The sequence below is a fragment of the Phyllostomus discolor genome, chromosome 8, assembly GCF_004126475.2.
Source record: "Phyllostomus discolor isolate MPI-MPIP mPhyDis1 chromosome 8, mPhyDis1.pri.v3, whole genome shotgun sequence".
Taxonomy (NCBI): domain Eukaryota; kingdom Metazoa; phylum Chordata; class Mammalia; order Chiroptera; family Phyllostomidae; genus Phyllostomus; species Phyllostomus discolor.
The window spans coordinates 76871241-76894246 of record NC_040910.2 but is presented as its reverse complement, the minus strand read 5'-3'; the positions used below and the strand labels follow the sequence as shown (position 1 = coordinate 76894246).

Genomic DNA, 23006 nt, shown 5'->3' with positions numbered 1-23006 from the left:
CTGTGGTTGGAAAACATTGTTAACCAGGTTTCTTTGCTGCAGGCCTTGTCAGAGCCTTTAACGTGCTGATGGACTGATAGTCCACCAGGGGGTTCAGTGGACAGTGCCTGCCCAGTTTGTCTGTCCACAGAACCCGTGTTCCCATGCCAGACCACCCAGCAGGCAGATCAAGCACATGGGGCATTTGGGAGAAAAGAGAGAAAAGTTTTAGTGAAATTGGCTATGAAACAAAAGCACCAAGGTGACCCTCAGCTCCGGAAGATCAACTCTTTACAGACTTTCTCTCGTGTGCCTTACAGCTCAGTGTTGTTTCCTTTCACGTTTCATGGAGGGAAGGTCACATCCGCTTTTCAGGTTTGGGTCTTGCCCCTGCCCTGGGACCCACAGACATCTCAAGGGGGGAGCTGTGCCGACTCCGCGTCAAGGGGGGACCCGACTACCAACCAGCAGTTTTGTTTCTGGCGGAGACCAGTGGGAGCACAGGGGCACCTGGGACACAGGGCAGGGGAGCGTGAGCAGCTTAGCCCTGCACCTGGGGTCCTGGTCCTGGCCCCTTTCTCTGAAGACAAGAGTGAGGGAATTCCTTCTGGGCCCTCGAGCGGCCTGAAAGGGAGGAAGACCCCTTCATGGGAGCGCCCTCTGGGCAGAGAGCCTCCCTGGCCACTGGGGGCTCTCCTAGGCCTGCCAGGCATCCTGCCCACAGCTGAGTAGCCACGAGCTGCGGGGCCAGAGCCGACGCTGAGGCTCAAACCCTCAGACCAGTGTGCAGGGCCGAGGCTTACCCCCACCCAGGAGAACCACCCAAAGTCCGGGCAGGCAGGGCCACAGAAGTGACAGTGGCCCTGCGGTGCTCAGCTCCCCCCTGCAGGGCTCCCCGCTGCTGGGCTCCCCACTGCTGGGCTCCCCCCTGCTGGGCTCCACATTGTCCTGCCACCTTTAGAACTTGCCGGGCTGAAGGCCTTGGGACCAGGGGATGTGCCCCACTCAGGAGCTCAGGGACCAGAGTCCTTAGACTCCTGGGACCTAGAATGGCAGTGCCTGGAGGCTGAGTTGTGGGGACCCCCACAGGATTTTCCAAGTGGGTGTTTCACAAAGTCTGCTGCAGAGGGAGTTCCCCGAAAGCGGTGCTGGAAGAGAGCTGCCCTTAGGCTGTTCTTACGGCGGCGAGCCGGCATGGAGGGCGATGAGGCACCGAGCTCCACAGAGCATATGCGAGGGCTGCAGCTGGGCTTTGAACCCTGGCCCATCTGACCCCAGCCTGGGCCCGGCGTGGCAGAACCCAGGGCCGCAGAAGCACAGAGGAAGGTGTGGAGGTGCTACGGCAGCTTAGGCAGGCCACCCCACCGGCATCTCTAGGGAAGGTGACATTCCAGGCCGAGGGCACAACCCGGGCAAAGGCAAGGAGGTGTGAGGGAGGGAGTCCAGTCCAACAGGCTTCCCAGCAGCTCCCCACCCAGCCCCAGTCTCCTGCAGAACCCACCACACACGCCACCTACACACACGTGCCACATACATACCACCTCCACACATACATCACACACACATACCACCTCCACACACACACACATACACACTGACCACGCACACACGGAGTGTCTGAGGCCCCTAAGACTGGAGGAACATCTTGTACCAACAACCACACAAATTTCTTACCTTCCAGTTCTGTAGCTTAGAAGTCTGACGTAGGTCCCACCTGGTTAAACCCAAGTGTCAGGGACTGCGGTCCCTTCTGGAGGCTCCACGGGAGGAGCCGTGTCCATCCCTCTCCACTGGACAGAGGCTGCCCACCTCCCATCTACAAAGCCAGCAACGGGGCGCCTCTCGCCTCTTCCCTCCTCCCAGCTGCCACCCACTCTCCTCTCCTCTTCCGCCTTCAAGGACCTGGTGATTGCACGGGGCCCACCCGGGTCACCTAGATAATGGCCCTGTTTTAAAGGCAGCTGTTGACTACCTTAATTCCCCTTTCCTCACAGGTTGGGGCGTGAAGGTGTGGTCTTCTTGGGGGGCCATTATTCCACCCACGCCCACACTCCTCCATGCTCATGGGATCGTTTTTGCTTTCTCCAGGCGAATAAGCTCAGAACAAAAACCCTTCGAAACACTCTGAACCCCACGTGGAACGAGACCCTCACTTACTACGGAATCACAGACGAAGACATGATTCGGAAGACCCTGCGGTGGGTGAGGGCCCCGGGCCGTGGGCTCCCCGCACCCGCGCCTACCCCAGCCTTGCCCGCTCCTCACCCGCCGCACGCCAGCCCCCACCAACTGTGGAAGCGGAGAGGGCCCGGGGTGTCTGAGGGCCGGCCATGCCTTTGCCCTCCAGGATCTCCGTGTGCGATGAGGACAAATTCCGCCACAACGAGTTCATCGGGGAGACGCGAGTGCCCCTGAAAAAGCTGAAGCCCAACCACACCAAGACGTTCAGCATCTGCCTGGAGAAGCAGCTGCCGGTGAGTGGGCCCTCCCTTCCGGGAGCTCGGGGCAGCATTTATTGAGCACCTACTGTGTGCCTGGCATGGCTGCAGGTGCTGGGGAGATAGAAATCCCTGCCCCATGGAACTTGGGCAGAAGACAGACACAAAACGGGTCACCGTCACTCATTCGGACCCTGTGTCACAGTGTCGAGGCCAAGAAGGACTGCACGGGAGGGGCTGAGGGCTTAGATGTGTGCTGGGGAGGACTCCCCAGCTGGAGTGTTCCAGGCGGAGGGAACAGCAGGCGCAAAGCCCTGCATGACGAGTGCCCAGCCCGCTGGAGGCATAGGCAAGAAGCCCGCTGAGTGCGGCGGAGAAAAAGTGGGGAGGGCGTCCTAGGAGTTGAGAGCAGAGGTTGGGAGTGGGGAAGCTGGGAAGGACTCAGGCCTTCACCCCGAGTGAGATGGGCCAGGCAAGGGCTAGGGCCGCTGGCTACATCTGACCAGGGCCCCTGGGCTCAGAACCGCAGCGAGGAGGGTGGGAGCGGGGAGAGCAGTGAGGAGGAGGAGGAGGAGGAGGAGGAGAGTCTGGCTCAGCCGGGTGGGCGCAGCAGTGCCTGGGTGCGGGTGCCGGCAGATCCGTGTCCCCACGCTGGGGGCCGAGCACCTGGAGGACGGAGAGTCGTTAACTGGGACGCAGAGGACCTTGGGAGGAGCAGCTGGGGACACGACACGGGAACTCAACTGGAACATGTTAGGCATGAGGTGCCTGTGAGATACCCACAGGAGACAGAAAATAATTCTTTCCTAGAAATTGCAATTGTTTGAAAATGTCAAAGCCAATTCTGCCCCCTGGCCGGCTGCAACGGCTGAGCCCTCCCAGAGCCTCGGTCCCGTCGTCTCTCAGCCCTGCCTCTGCTCTGGCGAAGGCCTCACCTCCGCCCAGTTCAAGGGCTGTGGGGGTTTGGCCAGGAGGCCCCAGGGTCCTAAGAAACCATGACCTTCTGACAGCCCAGTGCCCCGGGTACAGTCCCATTCCTGAAACAGTGCCCCCAAAAGCCTGGGCAAGGGGAAAGAGATGGAGGACAGAGCCCAGTGGCTGTGCCCCATGTGCGGGGCCTGAGCCCTGGGGCAAACCGTCAGGCCCTGGGAACGAGTCGCCTGGAGGCCAGAGATCCCTGCCAGGGTCCCAGCTCTGCCGTCTTGCATAACCTGATCCAATGTTATTCCCTCGCCATGCTCTCTCCCACTCACAGACATTTGTGTCATGGGTATGACCTGTTTTGTTTTATTATTAGTCACTAACCACAGGTAACCCAGTTTTCCCAAACGATCTACGTCACTTATAAGAGGCAACATCCACTCCTACTGCACTTGTGTGCCTGGGATTTGATCCCCAGCATAAAGAAGCACCTGCGTGTGGGGGTGCGCGTCTGAGCTGTGTATGAGAGCACTGTGCATGTGTGTGAGCATGCGTCTGCACATGCACGAGTGTGCACATGTGGGCGCATCGGAGTGTGTGGGCTGCGTGTGTGAGGGTGTGTTTGTGCACGTGGATGGGTGAGAGCGTGCGTGCCTGTACTCGGGGCGTGACTGGGGCTCCTTAGTCTGGTTTCAGGGACACGAGGTCGCCACGGGAACGGGCCGCTGTGGCAGTAAAAACACGTTTTGCTGCTACATTTTAGATTTGACATCGTCTGAGAACTGATCTGTTCTCAGTAAGTACTGAGCAATAAACCAGTGTCGTGGTCTTCATGTGAAATGACCCAAAGCACTTATACCACCCCCCAAAAAATAGCTGAAAATGTCCATGCTCATTTACTTTGTTTAATTTTCACACATCACACGAACTAGCACGAGAGCCGTGGTTTAGTGAGGCCCTGGGCCCAAGGGGCACACGGTTACCTCGTCCTGCCTGGTCCGGTCCACACCCCTAGGCTGCCTGCGCCCTGTGGACATAGGTGCTGAGGCTGCGTTTGAGCTCAGGGTGCGTGCTGTGATCACTCACCCACGGCTGCTCTGGGTGTGGGCGCTGGGGAAGGTGATCCCTCCCTCACGTCACAGGATCCCCGTCTCCAAGGGGGTGCAGGCGTGGGCCCTGCAGACGAGGGCCTGTGTGGGGCTTCCCTTTACCCAGAGGCAGAGTGCAGTTGTGGGCCAAGGGACGTGGCCGAGACTCTGTGGGAGAGGAGCCTGGCAGAGGGACCCTTGGGAGCACTGCGGCTCCAGTGGGTGCGTCTGGGTGGACAGAGGGTGCAGGAGAGGGGTCCATGTGAGCAGCAGCTGGAATGTAGGAACGGCTGATGTCAAGAGAGTGGGGCCTGGAGAAGCGTCAGACTGGCAGCGGTGGGGAAGCCAGACAGCGAGGCCCAGAGCTGAGGTCTGATCCCAGAGGTGGGCACAGGCCTGGGCGGCCCCCCACCGGCCTCCCGGCTCTACTTGGGCTTGGGAATTTGTCTTCCGTGTTCTCCCCGAGGGGGCCACCCCTGAACCCTGAGAGGCTCCAGGAAGCACCTGCCCCATTTGTCCTGGGCCTGTGGATGGCCTTGGTGGCCTGTGGCTGAGGGAAGGGGTAGGAACAGGGAGGACAACCCTGTGACTGCCCGCCCCACAGGTGGACAAGATGGAAGACAAGTCCCTGGAGGAGCGGGGCCGCATCCTCATCTCCCTCAAGTACAGCTCGCAGAAGCAGGGCCTGCTGGTCGGCATTGTGCGCTGCGCACACCTGGCCGCCATGGACGCCAATGGCTACTCGGATCCCTACGTGAAAACGTGAGTATGCGGCCCAGCCGGCCACCTCCTTCTCCAGTCTCCTCGGGGGACAGGAGACCCATGTGACAAGGGCAGCAATTCTCAGGGCCAGCACAGAGGGTGCGCCCGAAGCACGGTGGGCACAGTGCCCCAGACCGGATTCTCTTCTGTGCTCCTCTGGCAACTCTATGGGCTAAGTCTGCCCGGCCCCATTTCACAGATGAGTAAACTGAGGCCTGTGGAAGCTGAGTGGCTTCCCAGGGTCACACAGACAGAGCAGTTATCTCCTGATGCCCCACTCAGGCTTCCCCGTGACCGCAGGGCTCAGGAGGGGCCGCAGCAGGTTTCAGGAGGGGCAGGGCAGGCAGCCCGTGCCGAGAGGCCAGGAGACCCCGGTGAAGGAGCTCCGCAGGGACTTGGTGCTGCCCGCGCCTGCCCAGCCCTGCGCTGGTGCCCCAGGTGCACACGAGGGCCCACCCAGCCCTACCAGCCAGGGCTCATGGTGGCGCTGGGGAGACACTAACTCAGGGGCCATGCAAGGCGACCTGGGCCCTGGAGTCGTGAACCCGCGCCCAGACAGGCTGTGGTGCTAGCTCTGAGATGCAGGCAGGAATTGGTGGCCCTTCAGGAAGGGATGGGTGAAGCCGGCTTCACAGTGACCGCCATCGGTGCTTTGGGCTGCCCATAAACCAAGGTGGATATCAGTCTGCATTCACAGCGAGGCTGTCCCGGAGGCTGGGCGTGGGGAGGAACCGGCTCGCAGAGAGGAGGCGCTCCCCCTCGCTCAGAGGAGCAGGGGGGCTGGGCTGGGCCTGGCCTGAGGGGGCCCGGGGCACGGAGGCCATGGGGAGGCCCATGCCGCCACGTCGCACAACCCTGCGGCCCCCTTCCCGCTGGTCACTATCACACTCCTGTCACTTTTTAAGTGAGATGACAGGAATGAGCGCTTTGGAAAACAGCCTGGCAGTGGCTCAGAAGGCTAGGCCTGCAGCTACCACACGGCCCAGCCATTCCACGGCTCGGCACGTACCCCAGAGAACTGAAAGCAGCGTCCCCGCAAAACCGCATGTGCAGACGTTCGTAGCAGCATTGTCTGCACAGACAGAAGTGGGAACAGCCTAAGTGTCCCCGGCTGCTGCACTGACGGAATGTGGCCCCTCGCGCCGTGGAGCCTCGGCTGGCCGGAAGGAGGAGCGAAATGCCGATTCACACTTCAGCGTGGGTGAACCTTGTAAATGAGACGCTAAGTGACAGAAGCCGGTCACAAAGGCCATGCACGGCAGGGTTCCACATCCAGATCAGGCAAATCCGCAGCGACCGGAAGCAGACGAGCAGTTGCCAGGGGCCGGGGAGGTCAGGGGACGTGGGGGCGACCGCTGATGGGGGCCAGGTCTCCTCCCGGGGCCCGCGGAGACGTTGCAGGACTGTGGCGGCGGCCGCAGCACCACTCTGGGGACGGACTGGAAACCGTTGAATCGTGTGCACGCGAGCAGGCGCAGTGCACGGCACGTGAACTGTATCTCAGGAAAGCTGTTGTTTTTTAAATCCGACGCCACCAATCTCCAAGGGCAGCACCCAGGTACGACCAGGGCACTGACCAGAACCCCTGGGAAAGATCAGGGGCTACTCATTTTCCACGTAAAAACAACAAGGAATTGGGCCCTAACGTCAACCGTCAGCAAAACCACAATGTCCAGAGGATCAGAGCCCCCCGAGCAGGCAGTGCTGTGACGAGTCAGAAGGCGAACAGGACACTCCGTGACCCCTGGCGGGAAAGTCAGCAACTCCAGTCGAGCAGGAGGCGGGTGCGCCCCGTGGCTGCGTCATTTCCTTCTTGGTGTCCTGGAAACCCACGCCCGGTGGAGGCTGTCACTGCAGCCCTGCTGCTCACAGCGATGCCCTGCCAAGAGCCAAGCGTCCGTCGGCCGGGGCGCCGCTGCACAGCGTGTGCGGTAGCACAGAGCGGGCACCGTGCAGCTGGAAATGAGCACTTAGGACTGGGAGGGTTAGCGTGGACAGCTATCCAAAACATGCCAAGCCCAAAAGCAAACTGCAGAATGGTGTGCACAGTGTGATGCCATTTCTGGCCGTTTTTTACATTTTTTTCCCCTCAGCTGAGGACGTGCTCATTGATTTTAGAGAGAGGGGAAGGGAGAGAGAGGGAGAGAGAGGGAGAGGAACATCAATTGGTTGCCTCTTGCACACGCCCTGACTGGAGATCGAACCGAAAACCCAGGCATGTGCCCTGACTGGGAATGGAACCAGCAACCTTTCCGTTCACAGGACAACACACCCACTGAGTCACATCGGCCAGGGCCCCCGCCCCGGGGGACGGTCTGAGGAGGACAGAAGGGGAAGGGACTGGAAAGGGGGACGAGGTGCCACCGCCTGTGCCAGTAATGTTGGAGCTGGCTTATGGCAGCAGATACAGTCTGACACACAATGCTGTGATGTTTTAAAGTCAGGCTCAGTGGCCATTGCCAGGCTGACAGGACCCCCAGGGTCCTGTACTGGGTTACCCAGAAAGCAAGGTCTCACCTGATACAACAGAGTTGGAGCGGGACGCCCCCGTGGCTGGGACCCGTGCCCCGAGAGAGGGCACCTGTGAACCGAGATTCAGCCAGGGAAGCGCCAGGTGGAGGTGCAGAGCTAGATGGGCCCGAGCCTTTTGTCAGCACCCTTATTTTTCTACACCTCACCCCAGATGACACATGCCTCGGTTTCCCCAGGCTGAAAATTGACCCCCCCATCCAGCTTTTCGGAGTGTGAGGGACAGACAGCGCTGGCACCACTGTCGTGTGCGGAGTCACTGCGGTGTGCGGGCTGGGCCAGGCCTCACCCGCCCCCCACCCGGGGCCCCTGCGCTGTCGCCGCCCTTACTGTCTCCTCACTGCACCTGGGCGACTGAGGGAGCTCAGGCAACTCGTGAGTCCTGCTGGCCAGTGCAGGGGGCGGTCCTGAGAGCCAGGGAGGGACAGAGAGCAGTAGCCAGGCCTCTGGGGCTTGGCCAGGCCCGCTCCTGGCCCGTGCAGGTTGTACTCAGGGGCTCACTGGAGTGCGGAGGTGAGGCGGTGGGGAGCTCCAGGCACAGGGGACAGCATGGGCTGGAGGCAGGACAGAGGACCACCCCAGGGGAGCTGTTGGTGCTAGAGGCCCTGAGGCTAGTGGCCTCCAGGGGAACCTGGGGAGGGGTCACTAGGTAGACACTGGCCATGCAGCATTGAGGACATGGGGATCCTGGAACAGCTTTCCTTCAGGGGACCCCCAAAGGGAGGGTGGGCGACACTCCCACTGGGCGGGGCTCCCCTGCCTTTCTCCTCACCCCCAAAGCAAAGAGGCAGAGGACAGTCAGAAAACGAAGCACCGATAAACAGCCGGAAGGTCGAACAAGTGCACGGAAGCTTGTAAGGAGCTGAAGACATTCCCGTGTCTGGGTGGGGCGTGTAAGGGAAACCCCGGCTCCAAAAACCCCGGCGTCCCGGCTGGATGGAAGTGTACACACGCCCCGTGCACAGCGAGCGTGGCCCACCCCCACGGCCGAGACGGAGAGCGCGCTCTCCGAGTTTCCCCAGCCCCAGGCAACCGCTGGCGCATTTTCTGTCCAGTAGTTTTCCCGTTCCCAACATTTCTCATCGAGGTTGTCGTACAAGGTGCCAGCTTTCGCGTCTGGCTTCTTTCCCGTGGCCCAGTGCGTTGGAGGTTCAGCCAGGTGGGCGCGTGGACCGGTAGCCTGGTCTTCCTTGTCTAATAGCCGCCCGTGGGACAGGCCACCGCAGTGGCCCCAGGTCACCCCCCCCCAAGTGCCTGTGGTGTGTGTCCAGTTTGGGGGTGATTATGTGACACTGCCAGAGGATGGGGGTGTGTGTGGACACACGCCTTCATTTCTTCCCCCTACCCCCAGCTTTTATCAATATGTATTTTGTAGAGTTTCGATAATGAACCAGTACTATTTATGTAATAAAAATCACAACCCCCAAACTAATACGTGCCAAGTAAAGCAACCGTGAGATGGCACTTTCTGCCTTTCAAACTAGCAAGGAATTTGTACTATTAAGTTTACCGGAGTAACACTGGTTAGTGACATCAGATACATTTCAGGTGTGCGACTTTATAACGTGGTGGGTTCACTCTGTTGTGTGCTCCCCACCTGAAGTCTCGTCCCCTCCCCTTCCGTCACCTGGAGATTTAACCCCCTTCCCCTCTGGCAGCCACCATTCTGTTGTGTCTATGAGTTTGTTTTGTTTGTTCATTTGTTGCTTTTTGTTTTGTATCCCACATGTGAGTGACATCGCATCATTCTTGTCGTTAGCCTTATGACTCACGTCACTCAGCACAACACTCCCAACAGCCTTCCGTGTTGTCACAGACGGCGACATTTCATCTCTTTTATGGCTGAGCAGTATTCCATTATGTATATACACATACGTGTATATACACACACGTATATACCTTTACATTTATACCAAATATGCTTTATCCAATCATCCACCAAAGGACCTTTAGGTTGTTTCCACGCCTTGGCTTTTGTATATAATGCTGCAGCGCACACAGGATATGCATCGTCACGGATACACGTTTTCAGTCCAGGGGGTGGATGCCCAGAAGAGCGATGGCCGGGTCATGTAGTAGCTCTGTTCCTCACTGTCGGAGGGGCCCCCACACTGCTGCTGCAGAGGCTGCGCCATTCACACCCCGGCAGCAGCGTGCGGCGGTCCCCCCCGCCCTGCACCCTCCCAAAACGCGTGTCGTCTTGTTGATGACAGCCACTCGGACGGGGTGAGGTGGCGTCTCCCGTGGTTTTGGTGTTCATTTCCTGATTAGTGCTGTTGAGCGTGAAAATACATCTGTGTGTCTTCCTTGGAAAAACGTCTATTCAGATGCCCTGCCCATTTTTTAATCCAATTGTTTGGTTTTTTGTTGAGTTGTATGAGTTCTTTATATAGTTTGGATATTAGCCCCTTCTTGGAGGGATCATTTGCCAATATCTTCTTCCATTCAGTTGGTCGCTGTTTTGTTAACGAGTTCTTTGCCGTGCACACGCTTTTGGGTTTGATATGGTTCCGTTTGTTCATTTTTGCTTTTACTTCCCTTTCCTTCGGGGTCCAGTTCACAAACACCCCTCTGAGACCAAGGTCCGTAGGTTTAGTGCCTGTGTTTTCTTCCATGTATTTTGTTTCAGGTCTTCTATTCAAGTCTTTAATCCATTCCGAATTAATTTTCATGTATGGTGTCAGATACGTCTAGTTTCATTCCTTTGCATGCGAGTTTCCTGTTTTTTCAACACCATTTATTGAAGAGACTTTCCTTTGGATGTTGGTGGCTACTTTTTCAAAAATGAGTTGCCCATGTACATGCAGCTCTGTTTCTGGGCTCTCAGTTCTGTTCCGTTGGTCTGTGGATCTGCTTTTCTGCCAGTTCTATGCTGTTTTGATTATTATAGCTTTGTAGAACGGTTTAAAGTCAGGTAGTGTGATACCTCTGGCTTTATTCTTTTTTCTCAGGATTGCTTTGGCTATTCAGGGCCTTTTGTGGGTTTGAAGAATTTTTGTTCTATTTCTTTGAAAAGTGCCATTGGGGTTTTGATAGGGATTGCATTAAGCCTATAGATTGCTTTAGGTAACGTGGCCACTTTAATCCTGTTCATTCTTCCAACCCGTGAACACAGACCGTCTTCCTCCACGACGGCATTTCCAGTCCCTGCCGGCAACGGCTGTCGGCACCACTGTGCTAAGGCTCCCCAGCCACCTCTCCCGGGGTCCACCGAGACCAGACGCGGGCAGGGTGATGCGTGTTCCTGGGGGGCACTGCCTCCGCCCCCTCACACTCTGGGCTGACTCCCCTCGCTGCCACACTCTGGAGCCACGGCGGGCACCACCGCCCCTACCTTCCCTGGTGCTGCCCCCCCTGTCCATTCCGATGTGCCCACCGTCAGAGGTTCTGATGTATGAAACTTTCAAGCATGTTGGTGTGTCAAGCAGGGGATCCTTTGTTGAGTGACAGTTGTCCAACTTGTTTTTAATTTAAGGGAGGAAACAAAGAAGTCTTCTTGCTCTGCCATGATACTGATGTCCCCAGCAAGGATTTTTTTGTATTATATTTTATTGATTATATTATTGCAGTTGTCCAATTTTTCCCTCTTTGCGCCCCTTCCACCCAGCACCCCCTACTCCCTCAGACAATCCCCACACCATTGCTCATGTCCATGGATCATGCATATAAGTTCTTTGGCTCTCCATTTCCTGTACTGTACTTTATATCCCCATGGCTGTTCTGTAACTGCCTATTTGTACTTCTTCATCCCCTCACCCCTTCACCCATTCTCCCCCAGAGCCCCTCCCATCTGGCACCCACCAAAATGCTCTCCGTGCCCATCATTCTGTCTCTGTTCTTCTTGTTTGATTAGTTTGTTTTTTAGATTCAACTGTTGATAGATATGTATTTATCACCATTTTATTATTCATAGCTTTTATCTTTTTCTTAACTAAGCCCCTTTAACATCTCATAATACTGGTTTGGTGATGATGAACTCCTTTAGCTTTCTCTTGTCTGGGGAGCTCTGTATCTGCCCGTCAATTCTGAATGGCAGCTCTGCCCAGCAAGGGTCTTTAAGGTGATGGTGCTCAGCTGTGTCAAGGGCATCGCAGGTCAATTGGATGGCCTTGTGGAGGACTGGTTGGCGAAAAGAAGGAAGGAACTTGACAGGTGCATGGCCTTGGGTGGGTAATTTCACTTCCAGGAACTCAGTAACGTGCTCCACAGGTGTCTCCTGACCTGCCCGGCGCCGGGCACTGGGATGAGTGCCAGGAAGCTGGTGGTGGGTGAGCCAGACGCGGTCCTCCCCGCAGGGCACCCTCAGCAGGGGCTTAGCAATTGGTGCTCAACCATCTATGCGAGGACAGGCTGAGCAGCTCTGCAACGGAGAGGTCTGAGCCTCCTGTCCTGGCTTCTGAACGCCAGCCCTGCGCCCAGCGGCTGTGTGGCCCCGCGCAGCTCCCTCTGTCCCCCGAGCCTCACAGGGAGACGTCACGGTCCAAGGAGCTCGTGCCAGCGGGGGGCCGACCCACAGGCCAGGCTTCCCTCCCCGCCGGGAAGCACCGTCACTGCCCAGAGGCCTCTCTCCCTGTTCAGCGCTCCAGTGAGGCAGTGGCCATGGTTGCATGACTCCGGGAATGTACTAGAAACCGCTGTACTTTAATCTTTAGAAAGATGAGGTTTATAGATCTTAATAAATCTACTCTAAAAAAAATAAAGATAAGCTCTAACAAGGGACAAACGCTGCTCAGATGGTTTTCTGGTGAGAAATGCGAGCTCTGTGGACATGGGCTTGCAGAGTCGAGGAAAGCCCTCTCCGCTGGAGGGACCGGGGCTGCGAGGTAAGAACATTCCAGGAAGGGGTGTGCGAACACTCCCTGTGAGTGTGCTGGGGACTCTGAGGATCAGGGTGAGCAGGGGGCCCATAAATCTCCCTCCGAGGACAGAAAGCTCTTCCGAGCCCTGCTGCTCCCTCTGTACCCACAGCCTCCCCACCCTCTGCCTGCCTGTCCACTGGTTACAATTCCAGGTACCTGAAGCCCGACGTGGACAAGAAATCCAAGCATAAGACAGCAGTGAAGAAGAAGACCCTGAACCCAGAGTTCAACGAGGTACACGGGGCTGGCGAAGCCACAGGACGTCGTCTCCCCGCTCCTGGGGCAAGGGGACTGGGAGGGACTGGGTTCTCAAGGGTCACAGCTTGAAGGACGGGAAGAGAGGGCGGGAAGGGGCTGACTGGAGAGCCCCCGGCCAGGCTGAACCAGGCCAGGGTGCTGCAAACAGAGGGGAGGGGCAGCCTAGAAAGGTCTTCAGAGGATGGAACTGAGGGGATTGTGGCCAGTTGGATGCGGAGTTGAAAGGGGGGAACCCCGCAGCAGGAGTGGGAGGTGCGAGGGAGTGGGGGACGCTCCGGGCGGATATGATTGGGGCGAGCAGCCAGCGCAGGGGCAGACAGAGGAGACGCGTCCAGAGAGTGAGAGGGGTACCCCCATCAGAGCACCATGGAAACCAGTGGGAGACAGGACTCCACAAAGAAGGGGGTGGTCAGCAGAGCTAGACCCAAGAGAAGTCAAGCACAGCAAGGCTGGGAAATGTGAGTTGCTTTGGCAATAAGGAGGCTCTGGGGAACCTGGAGAGAGAGGCTTCCGTGACAAAAGGGGCGGTGGTTGGGACGAGGGGAACCTCTGGACCCCGGCCAGGCTCTCGGGCACATGTGAGCGAGCTGCCTGAGAACCCACCATCGCCACCGTCAGGCACTGGCCGCCCTCCCACTCACCCACCCGCCCTCGGTCCGTGCCCTCGCCGTTCCGCTCCCCCCCCCAGCCCTCCTGGCCACGTGACATCAGCTGTGACTCTCCCCTTCTGGCCACCAGGAGTTCTGCTACGAGATTAAGCATGGGGACCTGGCCAAGAAGACCCTGGAGGTCACGGTTTGGGATTACGACATTGGAAAATCCAACGATTTCATTGGTAAGAGGGCACGACGAGACTGCCATTCGGCCACATGCCTGTCCTGGCTTCAGTGAAGGGCAGTGGCCCTGAATCAGACTGTAGCCCTTCCATCCTGGCCCCTGGGGGAATCTGGGGCCACGGACCACCTGCCCCCACACATGAAGCGCTTCAGGCCTGATCAGTGTGACTCCATGGCACCGAGGGAGAGGCAAGCCCAGAGACGGAAAGAGGCCTGCAGGGTCACACAGGGGTCTGCGGTGGAGCAGGGGAGAGAGGTGGTGCTGGTCAGCGCCTCGGGCTGGACTCTGAGCCCTCGTGGCCCCAAATCCACGGTGGTGTGTGCACAGGAGGGCTCCCCTGGCCCGTTCTTGCTCTTTTGTTGTCCCCTTCCCTCGGCCCCTAACAAGTGCCCCTGCGCTCTGCCCCGGCACTGCTCTCGCTCTGGGTAGTAGAAGGGCGGGATCCCCGGACCCTGATCTGGGGCAGGGGGACCACTGTCCACCCTTAGAGCTCCGTGGGCGAGGTGGAGAGCTCGACCTTGGAGCATGGAACCTGGGAGGGGGTGGGGGGGAGCACTGGCTCCAGAGGGATGGGCTGTGGGAGCGCCTGCCCCCAGGTCCCTGGCTGCCCCTCCACTCCCCTCCCGCAGGCGGTGTTGTTCTGGGCATCAATGCCAAGGGTGAGCGCCTGAAGCACTGGTTTGACTGCCTGAAGAACAAAGACAAGCGGATCGAACGCTGGCACACGCTCACCAACGAACTCCCTGGGGCTGTGCTCAGCGACTGACCGCCCCCACCTGCCACCGCACCCGTCCTTGCCTGTCACTTGGCCCAACGCAGGCCTGGTCCTGGGCTTCCTCAGCTGCTACCAAGGGCCTCGGCCCCCTCGTTGGGGGAGATCCAGGACACCTGTTCGGACACAGAACCGCTGCAGCCCCCGCTCGGAGGCCACGGAGGATCCAGCCACTCCGAGGAACACTGAGGGCAGAGGGCCAGGCCTGCTTTCAGTCCCTGGGGCCTGATAGGGCCAGAGGTGAGAGGAGAGGAGCTTGGCCTCAGCACCCACCCCAGCGACCGGGAAGGGTCCATCCAGGAGACGAGGACCCTACTAGAGGGCAGCACTAAGTCACAGGGGACCCAGGCTGAGAGACCAGGAGTGCAGGGGCGCCTGTATGGGGCCGGCGAAAACTGGAAGAGGGGCGTGGGAGGAGACTGGGGACAGGACTCTGACTTCATCTGTTCGTCTCTGGCATTATGGTGCGGGGCGGGTGGGAAAAAGCTGACCTGAGAGCCAGGAATCTAGTGAAGTTCCCAGAAGCTCCCAATGAACTCGGGCACTTGGCAAATGCTTCACTCAAGGATTTCACAAGCCCCTGAGGACGAATGAAACCCAGGGCCCGCCCTCAGGGAGTTCCTGGTCCAGTCAGGGAGCAGGAAACAAATCATTACAGTGGAGAGTGAGGACTGCCAAGGTCAGCCTGGCCCACCTGCTAGTGCTCTGGATTCTGCTGGGAGGGCAGGGAGGGCTTCGTGGAGGAGGTTACACTGCAGCAAGGCCTGGACGGGTGGTGGAGTGTTCAGGCAGACAAAGGCGAAGGGCCGCGAGGGCAGTGGGAATGGTCAGCAAAGGCCTGCAGAGGAGAGAACAGCGATTGGGCCAGGGACTCTGGGAATCTCTGGGGCGCAGGGTTTGTTAGGACAGGAGTGGGGCCCTGGAGGAGTGGCACCCAGCCCTGCTCCCCCCCGTCCTGTCCCCAGCTGCCAGGCCAGGGGGCTCGCAGCCGTGGGGGCAGCGACGGAAGCCCTGTGGGGAGTCGTGTTGGTGCAGCCACAGTTCAGTCGTCAGACCCAGTTTGCCCACCTCTGATCACTCTGTGCTCCCGAGGAGTTTGGAGGATGGATCCTGCCCCTGCTCTTCCCAGAGGAAGCATCAGGTCAGCTGCAGTCAAGACAGAAAAGGGCCCCTTGTTTTGCATGAAAAGCAAAGATTCCTCCTTGTCCTCACCCTCCTCTTCCCTTGCTCTGCCTCCCCTGACCTTCAGGGTTTGGGACTGGGTAGTGGGGGGACCTCAGGTGGTTGCCCATGCATCCTGGCCCTACTGTGGCCACTGATGTCCCTCTCAGGAATACTTGGCAACAGCCCAGGGCCATGATTCTGGGAAAGCTGAGAGAGAGACACCCTGCCTGGTAGGCCTGCTTGTACCCTAAGTCAGTCTCCAAAGTGGGGTTGAAGGCTTGGGGCCTGGGTCTGACGCCCCAGACTTTTCCTGCCTAACAAGGGGCCTTCAGGAACCCTGGGTGAGCAAATGCATAACCAAAGGGCTTCTGTTCAACCTGTCACTGCACTGATGGGAAACAGAGCCCAGAGAGGGAAAGTAACCTGCCCAAGGCCTTGCAGCCTTACCACAGCTGGGGCCGGCCAGGCTCCACAGCCCCTGCCCACTCCCAGCCCAGAGTCTGGACGCCACACTTAGGGGAAGTAGGGTGCTGGGCTCACACACGAGAGGCCCTGCTGGCTGCCTGTCTGGCGCCATTCCCTGCCTGCTGCCCACACACACCAACACCAGCAGCAGGGCGCACAGGGGCTGGACCCGCTGCTGCACACACAAAGCACACCACCATCTGAGGCCTGGGGTGATGATGTGACTCCCACAAAGTGCCCATCAGCCCTTTCCCAGTTTGCAGGGAACTCGGGACTCCAGCCCCAACACAGTACCTGGCAAACCTTGCTGGTCGTGGAATGTTGGTTTTCCCATCTTTAAGAAGGCTTTGTGTGCATTGAGAGTTTTACACGCAGTCTTGAATTTTCACAATCCTTGTGTCTGGGTGAACTCTGGGTATCTTCTTTGCTTTTGGAGGGCCTCACTCGGAGAAAAGACTCATGGCCTTTCTGTGAAGACATGGAAATGCTGAATGGCAGCTACAAGGGGCTGTGAGATACAGAGGGAAGCAGGCCCAGCTGGGACAAGAAGCCCAGACTCCTAGCACCCAGCCCAGCGCCCACTGCTGCCCCAGGCTGTTCAAGTGCAGACTGGGCCCTGAGAGATGGTCCCAGCTGAGCACAGGCTGGGAGGCAGGGTTTTTGCACAGCCAGCCCAAGTGGAGGATGGGGCGCTTGGACAGAAGGGCCCCCAGAGAGGGACAGAACTTGGGCACTGTTCTAGACCACTTGCAGAATGTATCTGTTAAAGGCTCTTTGAGAAGCTGCAAAGCTCTGCCTTTAACCCCAAACTGGCATCTTTCCACTGATCCATTAGACCCACAAAGATGGGAAATTTGACACCAAAAAAAACCCCACACAAAAAACGTCATTCCAAAGTCAGGAGTCAGTAACCTGGGGTCTCCCGATGCACGCCACCCTACTCCACCGCCTGCCTTCCTGGTCTCCACCCCACCCACCGCCACCACTAGCCAATCCCTGACGGGCCCGTCTTCCAACACTGAAGCGGTAACCTCCTGACCTCTAGTGGCAAAAGCGAGGAACTGCACCTCCCGGCCCGTGCATGTCCAGCCTTTGTTCCTTTCCCAACCGACAGAACCTCCCGATGCATGGACTCTGGCTGTCGTCGACACAGACTCTCGTGCACTGCTTACCACCGTTTTGCTACCATGTGATGGCTGCAGAAACCGTCCTTAAACTGCAGCCCCACACACAATTTTTGTACTTTCATCTGGCCTACCCGAAGGTGTCCTTTTTAAGTCTTATTTGTTAATATTTATATTGACATATAATCCAAAGTAAATGGAAACGTTCATTGTGATCCTATCGGCCTGGGAGACTCATTTGCTAGATTTGAATATGGACAGAAAAGGATGAGAGAACGGCACTGGGCTTAATCGGCACATTTTCTCATTTACTCCTCAGCAAGAATCCTTTTGAGGTAGGTTCCCATGCTACAGATGAGAAGTGAGGGGGTTGAACCTCTGGTAGGCGACAGAGCCAGAAGGCAGCCCGTGTCTTCAGAGACTTTTTACGCCAGAAACAGGATGCCATGCTGTCGACCACCCATTCAACAAACAGCTGTGGCAAATTAATGCCAGGCACTAGTCTTGGCTCCTAGGGCCGATTTATCAGCATGACAGTCAGTACACAGCATGTGTATGTTAAAAGACTAAAAGAAAAAAAAATGGGCATAAAGGGACCATGTGGGCCAGGCTGGCTGGGTTTAAGAAGGGAGATCAGGAGAACCTGTGAACAAGATGACTTCTAAGCTAAGAGTTGGAGAGGGTGAGGTAGGGAGCTATGGGAATAGTTGGGGAAGAGTGACCCAAGTGAAGGGAACCTCTAGGTTCCCAGTGCCCCTCTAGGTGGGGGCAGGTCCAATTGGAGTGGCTGAGGGATAGCAAGGAGGCCCATGTGGCTGGTGCGAGGTGGGGCAAGGGAGGAACGATAGATGAGGGCACGGGGTGCAGGAGGCCAGACAGAGGAGGGCTTTGTAAAGACGCTTTCACTCTGGAGGAGGTAGGAGCTTTGTTTCTAACAGGCCACCCGGTCGAGAACAAACCTGCAGTCTGGGGCAGGAGAGCAGTTCCCGTTTGGAGGTCCCTCTCGTGGTGGCATGCCCATGAGCCCAGGGTTCAACGTCTAAATGGTATCCAGTCCAGGGCAGTCAGCTGGGTCACAATCAGAGCCTGCTGAGACATGACTTTGGTCAAGGTATAGGTCACCAGCCTCCTTTGGCAACCACCTCTGTGCTGGCCTAATTTTCCAGGCATCCTGCCCATTCTCTGGACTACCTGATACCCTTCCAGGGCATTCCTTTTCTGTTCACATTAACAAGAGTCAGATCTTGTAATTTTGGACAAAGAACACTGCCTGGTCCTCTAAAGCAGTAAGATCATCTAGGTCTCAAGTGTTACCTCTTTGTGAGGCCTGCCTGATTACCTCAGTCACTTTCTCCCCCATGACCCTGCTTTATTTTTGCCACGGCGCTTACCAACCAAATCACCTTGTGCATTTGCTCGTCTCTTTCTCCCCTTACTAGCCTTCTTGACAGTTGAGATCACATTTTTCTTCTTTACTTCAATAACTCTAGCCCAGGGCTGAGCACCAAACAGCCCTCTAGTATTTGTTGAATGAATGGATGAAAGTTGTCACCATGGACACTGTTTGAAATGAGCCAAATCCATGTGTCTAGAGTATGTGATTATATGTTGGGTCTAAGCCCAGATACGTGCACGAGACTTCTGTTAGCGCCAAAGAATCCTGGGGTACAGAAGAGCAAGGACCCCACATACCACAGTTATCCCAAGTAGAGAAAGGGAGAGAATGAGAGCGGGAGGGGGGAAAGCGGAGAAAGGAAGACTGGGAGGAGAAAGGAGAGAGGAAGACCGCAGGAGACTGAGGAAGAAAGGAAGTAAAGGGATGGCAAGAATGGGCCTGGGAAAAGCTACAGAAGCAGGCGGGGGCCAGCTCTCCACTGCACGCTCAGGGATCCAGGGGAAGTAACAGCCCAGGATGGCCAAAGGCATGGCTTTCTGTAGTATCCAGTCCCAGGGAGAGTGCTCCAGGGATGGGCTGAAGAGAGATCTAAAAACGAATCTCACCAGGAGAGGCACGTCCCCACTCCCGGGGCCAGCAGGAAAGGGGACGGGGAAGCCAACTCATTGTCCAGTGGCCAGTGTTATAATGAATCCTGATCATAAAGATTCCTGCGTGCACAAAGCGGCACTGTGCTAGACGCTAGGAGACTGTTAGCCCAAGAAAACTGTGCAGAGCCAGTCTAAAGATGGATGCAAAACGAGATGGCGCACTAAGGGCAAGACTGACAGGAGGCTTGGAGTTCAGGCCTGGGCTAGGTGAGGAGCAGGATGTGGGCACATGTGGTTTCCAGGAGTGACACTGCCCTCTGTGGACAAGAGAGAGACTTGGCCAGCGCAAAGCCCGTTCATGAGGACAACCTGGAGCAGTCCCCAACTCCCCAGAGTGCTCCAGCACGAGCAGAGGCTATGTGGGCAGCCTCCTCCAGAGACTGCTCTCCCCCTAAACGTTCCCCACAGTGAAGGCAGCATCCCCATACATCTGCCCCTGCGTGGAAGAACAAGGACTGGCTGGGGACAGGCAGTTCGTTCCTGTGCTGTTTCAGCAGGGAATCCTTAAAGACTCTTGAGAAAATAACAGGGACCTGAGAGAAGGGGCCCAAATTAGTGTTAGAGGCAATAACACAGAGCTCTGAGACGTGTACACACTTAATCCCCATCATTATGATACTGTTTTAATCCCCGCTTTGTAGATGAGAAAACTGAGGGACAGAGTAGCATATTCAAGGATAATTAAGAGGTTGAGCTGGGATTTGAACCCAAGCCTGTGGCTTCAGAAACCACTCTTCAATGTCTGCGATATGCTGCTGGAAGATGCAGATGGCGGTACCAGGCCTAACAGAAGCTTCTCAGGTCCCATTTGCCCTCAAGCTCCCAGGACCAGCAAGGTCCTGCTCTGCCAGGCACGTTTCCCAAGGCTCACCCTCAGTCCTCGCTGTCAGTCCTGACCCGGTGCAGCCCTCTTCTCTGCCCAGTGGGCTCTCAACTTGTCACAAGCCCCAGTTCCCCTCTGGGTCCCATGGATCTGGAGATGTGAAACTGGAGCACTTGTGTGGTTCCCCAGGGGCCAGGTGTGAGCCAGGGTGAATGGATCACATTTTAGGAATCAGAAAACCGAGAATCCGAGAGCTCTCAGAGTCCTGGGTTCTCCTCTCCACTGCTCTGCACCTTCATCCTTTCACCTCTCCTCACACTTTCCCAGCCGATTCCTCAGCCCCAAGTGTGGCTCTTTCTGCTTGGCTCACCCCACCTACCTAGGAACGTTTTCTCTTAGTTTCTCCAGAGAGCAATGGCTCGATCCAGGTTACAATTCACCTCCTTGGGTCAAAGGGTCAGGGGATGAGGTCACAAGGTAAAACCATGGCTGTGGGCAGGACACACAGGGTCAAGTATGCCCTTCACAAGGTCCCTGAGCCAGTGGGAAAGGAAGGAGAGGTACCGGCCAAGGGAAAGAGGGGACAGAAGCTGAAGACCAGTGCCACAAGCATATTACGGCAGAAACCATTCAAAAAGCAAAGGCCAGTGAGCAGCCAAGAGCAAAACACTAAAAAAACAACAAAACCCCCCTAAACCATCAAGAGTGAATTAACTCCACTGTGATCCACATGGAGGTTAGAAAGTCACATGGACATGTCCATTTTAATTATGAATGTGGCAAAGTGTCTTGGCAAGGTTTGAGAGAAGTGAAGGGACAAAGGGATGAGCATAGGCTGCAATCCTTTTTATTCTCAATATTATATATATTGGTAAAATATACATAAAATGTCCACTTAAACCACTTTTTAAAAGATTTTTAGAGGGGAAGGGACAGAGAAAGAGGGAAACATCAATATGTGAGATGTTACCTCTTGCACCCGACAGGGAACCAAACCTATGACATTTAGGTTCATGGGTCAGCACTCAATCCACTGAGCCACACCAGCCAGGGAATCATTTTAACCATTGTTAGGTTTACAATTCAATGGCACTAAGTACCTTCATAAGGTAGTGCTACCCTCACCAGTATTCCTACAACTTTATCAACCCAAATTAACAATTAACTTCCTGCTCCCCCTCACCCCAGCCCCTGGTATAGTTTTTTTTAAGTACTTTTTTAAAAAGTTTTCTGAGAGGAACATCAGTGTGGGGTTACCTCTTCTGCACCCACTACTGGGGACCTGGCCAGCAATCCAGGCATGTGCCCTGACTGGGAATCCAATTGGCAAATCTTTGGTTTGCAGGCCGGCACTCAAACCCACTAAGCAACACCAGCCAAGGCCATTTTCTCTTTGAACTTGCCTCTTCTGGTTACCTCATGTAGCTGGAATTACGTCTTTGTCCTTTTATGTCTGGATCATCTCACTTAAAATAGTATTTTCAGGTTTCCTTCCTGTTAGTTTCTTTTTATGGCTAATATCCCACTGTACAGGAAAGGTCCTTTGTATATTCATTCATCTGCAGATGAACACTTGTGTTGTTTCCATTTTTTTTAGCTATTTGTGAATAATACTGCTAGGAATATTTTTAAATGTTGCCTTTGTTTCAAAACATATGGCATATCATAATCTACACAATAATTCCACGTATTCCTCAGAGGATTTGTTTCCAGTCAGCCATCAATAAACAAAAGTTCCTGACTGGGAACAGTCTTACTGAGCTTTCAACCTCCTTGAAAGATCTGTCTGCACAAATGCTCATCTTCTTTCTTCTGGATTAAGTAGAATTCCATTTGTTTATGTCCAGATTTTTAGCTATATTTCTTTGCATTGTTTTTATGTTATGCTTGCCCCAAGCATTCCCATATATCCTTCATCTCTCAGTCTTCTTAGAGTTACTATCATGTTACTTCAAGTAGTATTTTAAAAGTTGAAAGCAAATGGACTAATTTACCACCCCCTGGCTACCTTTCATGCTATAGTTATTGTATGTATGATGTGCCTACATATATTAATCCCAAAATACAGGTCTATTCTTTGTTTTAAACACATAAAACATTTTTTCTTAAAAATTGTATTTATTAGCCCTGGCTGGCGTAGCTCAGTGGATTGAGCGTGGGCTGCGAACCAAAGTGTCGCAGGTTCGATTCCCAGTTAGGGTACATGCCTGGGTTGCAGGCCATGACCCCCAGCAACCGCACATTGATGTTTCTCTCCCTCTTTTTCTCCCTCCCTTCCCTCTCTAAAAATAAATAAATAAAATCTTTTTAAATTTTTTTATTTATTTTTTGGAGGGGGAAGGGAGAAAGGGAGAGAAACGCCCGTGTGTGGTTGCCTCTCACATGCCCCTTACTGGGGACCTGGCCTGCAACCAAGGCATGTGCCCTGACTGGGAATCGAACCGGCGACCCTTTGATTCACAGGCCAGTGTTCAACCACTGAGTCACGACAGCCAGGGCACATAAAGGATTTTTTTAAAAACTGGAAGAGAAGTCTTTTAAAAATTTACTTTCGTATTTACCATCAACATGCTCTTCCATTCCTTCTGGTAGATTATGAATGTCAACTGTTCTACCTTGTCTTTAGCATCACTGAAGAAAAACTTCTGGTGTTATTAACATTTCCTCACCCCAGAAATTTCAGGCATAGGCTCATGAACATAAATGCAAAAATTAAATGAACAGGATTTTAGTAAATTAAACCAAAAAAGAATTTAAAGAATAATACATAACTGGGGTTTATCCCAGAATGCAAAATTGGTTTTAACACTCAAAATGCAATCAGTGTAATTCACATTAACAAACAAAATCAAAAACCTGTATTACCATCTCAATAGGTGCAGAACAGGCATTTGATAAATCCAACTTCCATTCTTGACAAAAAAGAAATCTCAGCAAACTA

The 23006-nt window shown here is 55.4% G+C and overlaps 1 protein-coding gene across 4 annotated transcripts in view; it reads left to right on the top strand.

The window, feature by feature from the left end:
* DOC2B (double C2 domain beta) overlaps window positions 1-17411 on the top strand; it is a 29878-nt gene extending 12467 nt beyond the window's left edge. For 3 of the 4 annotated variants that reach the window (XM_036033282.1, XM_036033281.1, XM_028522005.2), the window contains 6 exons: window positions 2068-2177; window positions 2327-2453; window positions 5031-5188; window positions 12729-12810; window positions 13573-13669; window positions 14301-17411. In XM_036033282.1, coding sequence (XP_035889175.1) covers window positions 2068-2177; window positions 2327-2453; window positions 5031-5188; window positions 12729-12810; window positions 13573-13669; window positions 14301-14437 — 711 coding nt within the window. In that variant the 3' untranslated portion in view covers window positions 14438-17411. The remainder of the gene's footprint in view (window positions 1-2067; window positions 2178-2326; window positions 2454-5030; window positions 5189-12728; window positions 12811-13572; window positions 13670-14300) is intronic. The other variant, XR_004904798.1, reaches the window with a different exon arrangement.
* Window positions 17412-23006: the final 5595 nt, after the last annotated feature.